General features: G+C 37.7%; 1 protein-coding gene across 1 annotated transcript in view; it reads right to left on the bottom strand.

The window, feature by feature from the left end:
- LBR (lamin B receptor) overlaps nucleotides 1-12,417 on the bottom strand; it is a 13,651-nt gene extending 1,234 nt beyond the window's left edge. The window contains exons 1-12 of the mRNA XM_010163915.1: nucleotides 12,253-12,417; nucleotides 10,466-10,654; nucleotides 8,782-8,865; nucleotides 7,965-8,142; nucleotides 7,506-7,702; nucleotides 6,673-6,727; nucleotides 4,546-4,740; nucleotides 3,181-3,284; nucleotides 2,631-2,756; nucleotides 2,366-2,534; nucleotides 1,039-1,119; nucleotides 814-936 (exon numbers count right to left, since the gene is read on the bottom strand). Of these exons, the coding sequence (XP_010162217.1) occupies nucleotides 814-936; nucleotides 1,039-1,119; nucleotides 2,366-2,534; nucleotides 2,631-2,756; nucleotides 3,181-3,284; nucleotides 4,546-4,740; nucleotides 6,673-6,727; nucleotides 7,506-7,702; nucleotides 7,965-8,142; nucleotides 8,782-8,865; nucleotides 10,466-10,654; nucleotides 12,253-12,417 (1,666 nt within the window). The remainder of the gene's footprint in view (nucleotides 1-813; nucleotides 937-1,038; nucleotides 1,120-2,365; nucleotides 2,535-2,630; nucleotides 2,757-3,180; nucleotides 3,285-4,545; nucleotides 4,741-6,672; nucleotides 6,728-7,505; nucleotides 7,703-7,964; nucleotides 8,143-8,781; nucleotides 8,866-10,465; nucleotides 10,655-12,252) is intronic.
- Between the last annotated feature and the right edge of the window lie 209 nt (nucleotides 12,418-12,626).

Below are 12,626 nucleotides of genomic sequence, written 5' to 3'. Positions count from 1 at the left end.
CCCCCCCCCCCCCCCAGTTACAGCAACACCTCTGCTTCTGCCATTGCAATGCTGACAGAAGATTCCTCATGTTTGTGGGGGAAAGCCTCTTTCGAGAGCGTAGATGCTAATCTAGTATTGTCTACTTTCAATTAAAATCCAAAATAAAATAAACCCCTCAGGGGACATCTGAACTGCAGCATCCTCTCAGCTGATGCTCCTGGTCAGGGCATTAAGCACTCGGTGACAAAGCTTCACTCCCCGGTGTCCCACAATCTGCAAGAGTCTGACTGTGCCCTGGGGTGTGGAGTAGCTCTACCTCGGAACAGGCAGTTCTGTGATTCTGTGAACCAGGACTATAAAAAGAAAACCCACTGGACACAAGGCTTCCTAACTTCCTCCAAATGTAAACTTCATGAAAACTAGGAAGCATTCATTAACAAAAACTTGGGAACAGAATTCCACTGCTTTGTGTTTTATGACTTTTTTTTTTTAAATACATGTTGCTTAAGTCCATCCCTGTATGTGGTAGTCCTTGTCTCCACGCAAACTCCCACTTCTTGGGAGCTCCCTTTGAAAATACTATAGCACAGCCACTAGCCTTTGTTACTGAGTGATCAAGTGTCAGAAAGAAGACTCAAATCTATAGTAAAATGTAAAGGATAAGATGTAAGGAAAATAGGTGTCACGTTAAGCTTACAACACAGAAATTCGCCATTCAATTAACTACAGGTTTTAGTCTCTCAAATAATTGCCACTTTGCATTTCAAACCCAGTCAGAAGCCAAAACGTACGAGCATTCTGATAAAATGCACTGTAGTTTCAGGAACTTACCACAGGGTAGAGACCATGCCAGAGCCATGATGATGTCACCGAGATAATTAGGGTGACGAACAAAACCCCACCAACCCGTGACAAGAAGCCCTTTTCCAGTTGCAGTAGGTATAAATTTCAGATCTGTGAATAGAGTATTGTAGTCAACACAACAATTGAAATGTGTATTTCAATAGTACAAAGAGACATTGTGTAGCGATTGAACAAACAGAGAAATGCACTTACAGGCCAATTTGGGATCTGCTGGATTCCTTCGGAAATTATTTTTCTGAGAATTTGCACTACGGAAGATGAAATACCCAACACCTGAAAATAAATATCATTTATTTTGCATTTTCAGCATTTTCCAGTTTTCTTTCCTTCCACAAAGGCGCTCACATGCTCGCTGCCACTACGTCTTTACCTCAGACATGTAACCGATATTCTCTGGTTCTCAGAGCTCTAACAAGTCAGAAATGCCACTGGAGACCTGCATTCCAGATGCTCTTACACATCACTAACTTCTAAGATTCTGGAGAAGCTGTATTTCACATCTACTTTTACATTTATATCTGACTTCTAGTCTATTAATGTAACACTGAGTTCGAAATTCATATAAAGCGATGTGCTGCAGTTTGTCAGATTAGCAGCCCAGTATTTTGCTTCAGTGCCTACTCCATAAACTGACCAACTAGTTACAAGTTCACAATATTACAAGAACCAGACAATGAAGTATTATCTGGTTTTGAAATTCATTTCCCCCATCGTTTTTCACAAGGCAGCTTAAATTTGCTTTTTTCTGAGGCTGTATTGAAAAACATGATCACAACATACTTCAAATAAAGATGTTGAAAAAAACCAAAACAAACCCACCAAAAAAAAACCCACAAGAAAAGGTATTAACTGAAAATGAAAAAAAGATGACGTTTCTCAGGATTGCACATACCAAGTGACACGCTTTCATACTCTTTCCAAGAGTTTAAGTTCTTTGTCATGTCTAAAAAAACTTTTTCTTTTAGATTTACTACTTCAAAAGGGACAAAGTACAAGGCCACACTGGTGCAAATTTAAGGTCCCCTAAAGACGCGAGATCCTTTCTCAAAGCACTCAGCTAGGAAAAAAGGAGATGTTTTCCACTGACATGAGTTTGTAACTACAGGCATGAGGGAAGGAGATGCAAATTGTTAAACGACAAAACCTCTTCCTCCCTAGGTTCAGTAAAGCGCAGCCAGAGCTACTGACTTCTTTTTTGTAAGAGTCACTTTAAAAAGCATCTGCTACACTTCATTAAAAATGTTTTAAGTTACTTCCGCAACTCCAGACAGCATCCATCTAAAGATGCCTCTCAACACAACAATTAGGTGTCCAGATTTTAATTTATCCTTCATTTAATAAAATGAGAGTTTATGGTATTTTTTGTATTAAATGGTAGCCAGACACATGCTTCCACCAGCTGTGGTAATACAGAAAATATGATCACTGCATCTTAGCTAAAGCTTCGCCTCACAGCTCAAAGGAACAAAAATCAGTACTACATTGTTACTCTAACAGTAACGTTTACTATCCAACTTACAGTTCAGAGTAGTAATGGCAGCAGCAACGGGCCAAGAAATGGCAGTAGGATGACCAACTAAATAGAGGGCCTGCAGACTGTAGACAAACGGAACCCACACCAAGTCTCCGAATGCCAGCATGAATCCAAATCCATCGTGGGTAATATCCATTGTAGTCAAAACAGCTTCCTAGAAACAAAGAGAAAGGGATTTAGAATATACAAAGCTTCATTCATTTAGCACTGTAATTACAAATGGTAACAGCTTAATGTGATTGTCATTTACCTCGTTCCAAAGAGCATCCACCACATAGAGAAGCTGAAAGCTGTTCACGAGTATCATTGACAGCGACGGCATACTCTGATTGTGTATCTTCATCTCAGCCAAGAGCATTGCCAAGTTTATAACAACCTAGTTGAGAAAATATTTTCTTAGACAATTTCCATGTAAAAGAAAGCGGTCTTTTCTGTCACACTGCAGGACATTTCAATACAGAGGTTTTTGACCAATGTTTAAGTTTAAAAAAAAAAAAAAAAAGAGTGACCTGTTTCACAAGCAACAGTTTGAAACTAACTGCATTTCTGAAGCGGTATAGCCTCAGCATACGAAAACTTTAAGAATGGTTTTCATTTCCCACAAAGCAAAGAAGCTAGAATGTAGTTTTCCTAAAGTGAATAAAAATGGTCATTAAAAATCTGGCAACATGAAACTGTTTGTACATACTTTTTTCCTACTTGTAAATACATATTATATCCTTAATTTTTAATATATATATAAAATAATCAATTTGTGTAATATTTAAGCAAATACATTAAAAATAGCATTACTGACTCACCCAGCCAATTAATCCTGGACGCAACTCACAGAAGTATTTGAGGTCAAAACTGCCAATACGAGGATTTAATTCATGGCCAGTAAAAAAATCATAAACAAAATACCCTGCAGATAAGACAGTCTTTGTTAGCAATACTCTTCCTTTTATAGGCCACTACACTCCTCCCTGTAAAGCAGTTCCTACTTTCTACTGAAGTTCTCCCACTGGAAATAAAGGAAAAGTCTTTAGACTGGCAAGAAAAATGTGAGTATATGCAAAATACAAAGCAAAACCCAAATGGTTTATATTTTAAGAGGCCAAAATATTTATTAGGAAGACTAAACATTTGAGAAGTTACTGTAGGTTCATTTCTCCTGGACACTGGTTTCTTCTTTATTTTCAGCCTTATCCTGAAGCTCACATCACAGCTACCATCATCTTATGGTATTAATTAATTCTACTTTTCCTCCTACTTCATTGCTCTTCTCTGGGAGCAAGAGTTCCTTCAGCTATGACAATTACCTGTCTATCAAAAGAGATGGACAAGAAAGAAATATAATACCTCGATGTCAAGATACTCTGCACTGAGTCAGCAGGTAACAAGCACGTTGCAGAGCAGTTACAGATGCTACTGTGCCACCTAGAGAGCAGAACTGCACTTCCCAAAGTGCACTGACAAAGGAACTGAGGGTATTTGAATACTTCATTTTAATACACTGAACGTTCTGGCCATAAACTCCCTTTCTTAGTCACCCTAGGATCATTTTTAAAAGCAGTTTGTTTAATGTGTAATGCTAATTGGCTTCTCAATCCATCCTTTGCCCTACAAAAGCATATGCATGTAATGGATACTTTCTAGGTAGGTGGTCTCATGACTGAATCAAAATTTCTCTTGAAAACTCAGTTTAGGTAACTAGATTTGAAAGTGCACAGCAAAATAAAAATTTAGAAATACCCTGCAATTTCAGGTTCTGCGCTGGATTTCCCACTGCCAAAATCCCACCTAGATTTTTCAGTTTTCTCTCTATTCCCCGCTGTTTCAGGAAAAGGCCCACCAGCAGGGGCACTGGGAAGGGAACGAGACAAGCCTCTCAGACAAATGTTGAAACGGCAAGGAAGGAACCGGCCTCTCATCGCTAGGAGACTAGACCAGCCAAGATACTTTTGCATAAGCTATTCAAGGTAATCCAGCTAAAATTTTAAGCATTTTACAGTATCCAAGTGTGAACAAAAAATTGCCCTTTAACTTGCAACATTAATTTTACATTGGTAGAAAGTAAAAGTCACAGTATTATAATAATCATCCCTAAATCTAGCCTTTAATTCATAAAAATTAAACTGTAGCAAACAACTGGAAAGAAATAATCCAAAATATTTGTAACTCACCAGAATTTCCACCTGGTGCAAGTTCTTCCTCAGGTGCTTTCAGGGATCGAATATACAGATAAATGCTCAACGCCACAGAAAAAACTGCAGCTGACACTGCAAACTGCATGAGGTGATCGTACAAATAATGAAGCTCAAATTGAAAGTATAATAAAGTTCCAATAATGGCAGCAGTAAAAATAAAAGCATAAAACCCTAAAAGATGTAGAAGAAAAACATATTAGCCAAAATAAAAAAAAAATCATTCTAATAGAACCTACCCAGTCCAGCCTTTCTGCATTTTGAATTCTTCCAAGATCTGTCTGTATACCAATAATGTCTTACACAACCCATGCTCTCGAGGTTCAAACTTCTGGGGCACAGCAGTATACCTAAGACATTCTATCTACACCCCAAAAGTTCTGGTGCTCTTCATCCAAAGGTCAACAGGCAGGAACACTCGAACAGTCCTAAATTTTTTACAACAACATAAGATCTGATTTCAGATTCTAGTGGAAAAATGGACACTGACACTACAACTGGAAAATGCTAGCAAGTGACAAACTCTTATCTCTTGGACAGCTCAGAGAACCACATTTCCTTCTTCAACTATTTATCTTCATACATACCTTGATACAGATACCAGTAATTAAAGCATTAAAATAACTGTCAAGTCAACACTTGAACACAAAACTTTGGTACTTTGAGAGCATAAAATCACATACTTTGAATGATGTCCACATATCAGCAGGCAGTTCTGCACAGCTCTTCCTATGAACACTTTTGCAGAGCCACAAAGGTTGAGGTCAGAAGGGACCTCTAGAGTTCATGTAGTCCCAACAGGGAGAATTTCAAGCAGGGCCACTTAGAACCAGTTGGCCAACAGGAGGGACCTCTGGAGTTCATCTAGTCCAACAGGGAGAACAAGCAGGGCCACTTAGAACCAGTTGGCCAGGACTGTGTCCACATGGCTTTTGAATATCTCCAAGGATGGAGACTTCACAAGTTCTCTGTGCAATCTGCACCAGTGCTCAGTTACCCTCACAGTAAAAAAAGTGTTTCCCGATGCAGCCAGAACCTCCTGCATTTCAGTTTGTGCCTATTGCCTCTTGTCCTTTCACTGGTCTCCTTCCTTTCCTCAGTAAGGTTTTTAGAGTTGCTTTGAAAATTAGCCTTGCAAGCAGAAAGATGGCTATATAAAAAAAAACAAAAAAAACAAAAAAGCATCCAAACCATGTAGCTTATTTCCTCTCTTTATGAGAATGGGGAAAAAAATTGCAGGACTATGCCCCTACTAAAGGCAGAAGTCCAAAGGCAAAAAAGTTACAAGACAGCCTCAATATGACTCACTTCTGCAGGATGTAATTCACTCTGCTTCTGTGATTCACAGTTCTATTCCATCTTAAAACCGTGACTTTAAGATGGTCCATCTTCTCAGACTACGACAAAACCCCACTCAGCTTTTTAATATAACACTTGGATTCCACCACCTGTGTCCTTGACTGACTGATCCATTAAATAGCTAGGCTGGCATACTTGTGAGGCATCAAAGTGCACTTTTCTATTTAAGCATGGAAAAGCAAACTGCTGAAATATGTTAAACCATACTCTAAACCTTGAAAACTTGCCTTATTCATAGGAAGTGAAACAAGATCTGAAAAAGGACTCAGAACTGCTCTTTGCCAGGCAAAAATAAGAACATCTGAAATCAATTACAACACACGTCTTACTAGTCTGTAAATCAGAGACATCCAAGATGATCTAGACAGATGGGTTAAGATTTCTTCAGATCACCCCTGAACATCTCCTCCAGAGCAACAGTCCTCATTACATGAGCATTACTAACACTTCCAACAGGCAAGTGCCCATTCAGCAGTTATGCAAGGAGTACAACAGGAGCCACCAGTCACGCTGGATGCAGACCAGGTGCCCAGTACAGTGTAATGTCTTGCCCTTGGGGCAGTTAATTCCTCATCATTACTAACCTGCTTGTTCCAAGAGAAGGCTCCTCCTATTTTATGAAAGATTTACAACAGATGCCTAGTTTGACCATAGAGTGTATCTTTCATCATTTGTATATCATGGCACCAGTGCTGCAAATCAGATAGTGGTATCAAATGTCAGAATAAGCACCTGCAACATGCTTACCATTTATCCGGTACTGCAGTTTCCTTCCATTTGAGAGAGGCAGGCCTTCTACAACCTAGGAAGAATAAAATACTAGTGTTTGTTTCAACAAAGGACTTTCTGGGGGCACTGGCAGGAGAGGGAAATCAAGCACATCTCTGCCACAAAACGTTCAGTCAAGGTAACCGGCTGGGCACATTCAAATCTGAAGATCATGCATTGTTCTGAAAAGCACACTTTGGGTATCAAAAGAAAAAGGGTAACAGTTTCAAATAAAACATTTTAAGAAATTTCTTCCTCACAAACCTCAAGAAAACAGCACAGCTCCAAGCACTGTAAATATGTATAGCAACAGAACAACGTGACTGAATGATCTATTTATTGCAGTGTTCTTTCAGAGTCTGGCAGTACCTCTCAAGTCACAAAAAGAGGAAACCAGTATTTGCCTGATTACACATATGGCTAGAATGGTTTACAGCTTCCCATAAGGGAAAATTATATTCCAAAACACTGGACATCAGTAAGGAACTGGGTATCACACAGTTTGTCAGTTTAAAACTCAGATACTTGAAATTCTTCTAGAATTTTACCAAGCAGATTTTATCCATGCCTTGATTTGAGCTCCTATATAAAGCCTTCTTCCTTTTCTACTGTAGGACTGTGAAATGCACAGCCATTAAATTCTTAACCAACTGTTATTTTAAGCTTACAGAAATCTGCAATAGCTATATTCCAACTTAATACAGAAAGTTAATTAAACTGCTTTCAAATTCACTACTAAGAGAATAATCTGCTTTCCAGCCTCACACAAAATTAATTATCCATAAAGACCCAAATGTTACTGAACAGGTTACCTTTCCAATTGGCAGCAAGTAAAACAGAGCTTGAAGGAAAAACCACAGAAGAAAAACACCAAACACTCTCGCCTCCCAAAGACTTTCAAGGTCTGGGAGAGGAGGAGGGAAGTTCAGAAGACTGGCATCATCTTGTTTGCACATCAACAGCAAGTAGAACACAGTAGCAGGCAGGAAAAATATCATCATGAAGGTCCCTGTAAACAGACATCATGCCATATTAGGAGATAAACAGAAAATACAAAAAACTAGGTTCAATCCCACTAATAAAGCTCAACATTAACTTCAGTGACAAAGAGGAGGTTGTCATTATCTATCTATTCCACTGTGCTACAACTCTGGATTCTGCAACCAGGGTCCAAAAATTGGAAAAACAGTTCTCGACATGACAGTATGGTCAGTAAGTAAAAAACCCAAAGCGTACTAATTTTCAACTATCATGACAATTTGCATACATACCAATTCTTCCACCAAACTCTAGCTCCTTTGTTTTTGGTGTTGCTTTCTCAACTGTTTTTCTTGTCTCAAAAATCTTCTTCTCTGAATATATCTCTTCTTTTTTCCTTTCTTCTTTTCTTGGACGCAAGCTGTACTGTTCAAGCACACGCTGTATTTCCAGCTCTGGTTTTGACTTTTGCTGTTAATGAATAAAAAGCATTTACTAAAGAAGTTCCTAGTGATTTAACTTCTTTCACTCTAATGATTTATACTTAGCAGGACAATATTCACTATAACACACCAATATACAATGCATTCTACTTCCATACAGTACTTGAGTTTTATACATTTATACAAAGAGCCTGCTAAAACCACTCTCACTGTGATCACTTCATCCACGATTATGTATCGGCAACAGTTCTGGTAGAGGTCATCCATTCCCACTCCCAGCCCCTCCTTTCTGCCATAACTCTTGCATTAGCTAACAATCAGGACTAAAGAACCGATATGGAGGAATAAATAAACAAATTATTTCAAAATATCACTTTCTATGGACAAACATTCACACTGTAAAAGCAGGGAATGAACACAAGTGAGAGTTTGGTGGAAAAAACCAAACAAGAAAAATGAATGTTATGGAGTTCTAGTACTGTTCCCTTCCGACAGCTTCATCTCCCTCTCCCCTGAACGAACTTAGCTGAACAGTAAACTTACTGACCTCCAAGTTTTATGTTGCATTCTGTTTGTCCTTGATTATTGCACTGTTCTTTTCTAGGGATTTCTGAGAAAGCTAAGTTAGAATGCGACACAAAACTAAGAGTAAATACAATGTTCATACCTCCAAGATTATGCAGGATGTGTCATTTCTTTCTGTACTGTCAGGTTCACCATTGTAACTTTGGGTGTTATTCTCACTCGGTTTCTGGTTAAAAGAAAAAACACAGTATTACCTTTCTGAAAATAACAGCTGCAATAAGTGTAAGTATATAATGAATAATTAAGAACACTATTTTGGGGTTTTTTTTTCAACTGCAACTGCTCCAGTTTTCTCCACAGGAAAACAAGTAGGTTCAATATCCAAAGTATAGACATTTTCAGCTCACAAACAAGGGAAGAAAACTCATTTAAGAGAGAATACAGCTTCCAAGTTATTTTTAACTTATCCCTAGGAACTGCCAAGTACAAAATACATGTCTATTTAGCAATTCTGTTAGGGAAGCAGAGGAAATTTCAGTGTCTTATATACGACACTGCTCTGCAGGACTGAAAGTTGGCTTTCCATTAAATACCTTTCTAAAAAATACATTATCTTACAAAAAATTCTTTTAATGAATCTAGTCTAAACTCTGGGGAGACATGACTCATCTGCTTTGTTTTATTTCAACTTAAACGTTGTTGAAAAGGACCAGGTAATTCCAGTTGTACAACAACCAACAGATCAATCCCACTCCTCAATTAGAAGTCAGGAGAAAAAGACCAAAGATATTTTAACCTTTCTGTCCAAAGCAAAGTGTAACTGCTGGCTATAAACTACTTAAAATGAGCATATGGTCCACAGGTTACACACTGGGTCACACAGCTCAAAGTAGTTCACTGCAAAACAAAACCCACAGCAATTTCAGTGCCAAATAATGCTTTTAGTAGCAATTTACTAAACTAAACCTATCTATTTAGTTTAGATTGGTCTAGTTTAGCTCAGCTGAAACCTAACTAAAACCTATCTATTTTCAACAGATCAGCAGAAGGCATTTCCAATTCAAGGGACTATGCCTCAGACAAGTATCACTTGAAGCTATCAAGAGCACAAGATGTAGAAGAAATGCTATTTGTCTCTTAATAAACATCACCTCTACTATACTTCCCTTACAGAACACCAGAACCATTTTTAATACTCAATATAACCTTCAGAAAAAGTCCAAAACCAAACATGATAAATTTCAGCTGAGAAACAGATATTTGATAAACTTACAAATCCTTACAGCATAGTTTTTATAATGAAAACGGTTCTGCAACATTATCAATCTGCAAGGCCATACATATCTATTTACACTTCAGTTCTGCAGCAATTCTCCCACAGAAGCTTCACAAGTTTTCCATTACTATTTTAATGAACTGTATATGAAAACAGAACTCATTTTACTTCATATTCTAATACCTATCTGCTATCTACTGCTCAATACATCCTAAAAGTAGGATAACTTCCTTTGCCCCATTTCACAAGTGGGAGCATACGGCTATCAACGATTTTATATTAAAATATTCAAGAATATGTGTGTGTTTGAATCCTGAGAACTTCACAGTACCACCAAATTCAAACGGAACTTAACTTGGCAAGCTAGAAAAGTGTATCGCAGTTCTGAGATACGCTTTTGCAGCTAATTATGTTGTTCAGGGAACATGAAGTACAGCTAGCTTTTACAATAATAAACTCAGTATGCATACAACAAATCTTTCTCAAATGGCAAAATTTTGAAATCCAACAAACCCACACACAAAGAACAAACAAACAAAAAAACTAATACCAGTAGAGCTAAGTTGGTTTCCTGAATGGTTTTCTTTCTGTCATCTTTATGTTCTCTGCTTTGGGAAGAAGAACGACGCCTGCCTTTTGCTGGCCGGCCAGGAGATCTAGATCGAGATCTGCTACTACTTCTTCTGGAGGGAGAACTTGAAGAGGACTGGCTCTTCCTATGCCTGAATGATGACAGTGACTAAAAGAAAGAGGGGAAGAAAGCAAAATCTTTATCTTAGATGTTCCAAAGAACAATTTCAGAAACTTGTTTTTTTTTTAATGAGGACTCTGGCATATAGTTCTACAGAATTGTCTCTTATTTCCTTTACTGATGCTGTACAAAGGCTGTTAGGAAAGAGCAGCTACAGCATACCCATTTGGCTGGCAATACCCAAATAATCCCATCCCACGTCAAACTGCTGACAGCTCCTGGCAAGCTACAGAAATCAGGATATGGATGTGAGCTATCAACGTGAGCATCAGGCTCTTAGGCGTACTACCCTCTTAAGCCTTTGCACAAGCAAATGAAGTGATAGCTGCCCCTTAAGCCTGAAGAGACAGCTATTATTTCCATTACTTAGCTTTATTAATACATTTGACATATGAAGATGCAATGATCTGTTTAAGGCAACACAGCTCAAACGAACAGAAAGAAATCCCAAGTCAGTTAAATCTTAAAACCAGATGCAATATAAAGGTTCCCCCCAAAGTTCTCAGTTTTATTTCTCTGTGAAGTTTACAATGCTAAGTTCCCACATAAAATTTCCAAAACACAACTTTTCTAAGGCACATATGCTTTATGATAAAGAAAGGTATTTTCTCAGCTTGAGTTTGCTAACCTGCAAGCACAAAGTAAACAAGTTAGAAAGCCTTAAAGCAGTGAAAATGTGTGTGTAGCTCAAGGCAGAAACACTTTGTCCCAAAAGAAAAGGTCAGTTACAGGGCATGTACGCTGCCACCAAAAGTGAAACTAAAGCTCACATAAAGACACACCAGTTAGCTTTGAACTTATGCAGGTTTCAGAATAGGCCTTAGAAAGCAACTACAGTAAACATTCAAATAGCTTTTTGTCTTATGCATTATCACATTTTAAATTGAAATGAAACTTCTACGCTGAGTTTTAAAGGCTTTTATTATTAACAGAAAATGAAATAAGATACGTAAAATGAAAAAAAGATACGTAAAGAGGGAGGGATGTGCTCATATACATATGACATGACCCTTTTTGAAAAGTGCTTAAGTATCACAAAGAGACCAAAATACCTTCTGAGACCTTTGGAGACCTAAACTGGTACAAGCTATGCACAGATATTTTAAGTATATGCTTAAAGGGTATGCACTATTTATATTTATGGTGATCCTTAACTACATGCTTGCATTTGTTTTCAAATTTTCTTACTTGGAAGTAAGAAAAAAAGTTAAAAAACTTGGAAAAAAAGTAAAATTAGTATCAATCCTCTGATTACTAGCTTTATAAGCTACCCAAAACAAGTTTTTCATGAACAATCATGCCATAGAATTCCTGAACAATCAGACTTGTTCTTCCCCAAACATATAACTCCTTTTTCCAACATAAAGAAAACATTCACGATTCTTTAAAAATAGAGTCAGCATTCTGAACTTCTACTTCAGATGTCACATAGGAAAGAGCTATTATTTAGCACTAATTCCTTGAAGACACAGTTAATGAAAACTTGCAAGGCAACTATCCAATTATAACTTGTATTTTTATCTATATCACAAAATCAATATCATCTTCCCTCAGAAATACTGATAATTACATAAACGCGTACTCACCCTTATATCACTTTCTTTCAACGCAAGTTCAGTCCCATCTTTGTACTTAACAGTATAAAGATGAGAAACATCATCATAACTAGCCACTTGTACTTCATAGTACAGGACACTTCCTGGCCAACGGCCCATCACCACCTCACCATCAGCAAACTTCCGGCCTGGCATTTTCCAAAAGGAATCCCTAGAAAACAAATAAATCAATATATATGACAGCCAAACATTAGGCTTAATTTTCCCTTACTCTCTTTCCATATCATTTAGGCTGGAACAGGAAAACATTAAACAACTCTTCACCTTAAATAGGCAAAAAGCTGCCTGGTGAAAAAAAGAAAAAAAAAAAAAAAAAGAGATGATCTATTTGTCAAATTAACAGT

The sequence above is a fragment of the Antrostomus carolinensis genome, unplaced genomic scaffold (assembly GCF_000700745.2).
Source record: "Antrostomus carolinensis isolate BGI_N321 unplaced genomic scaffold, ASM70074v2 scaffold3793, whole genome shotgun sequence".
Lineage (NCBI taxonomy): Eukaryota > Metazoa > Chordata > Aves > Caprimulgiformes > Caprimulgidae > Antrostomus > Antrostomus carolinensis.
The sequence above is the reverse complement of the archived record's forward strand: the minus strand, read 5'-3'. Positions and strand labels throughout refer to the sequence as shown.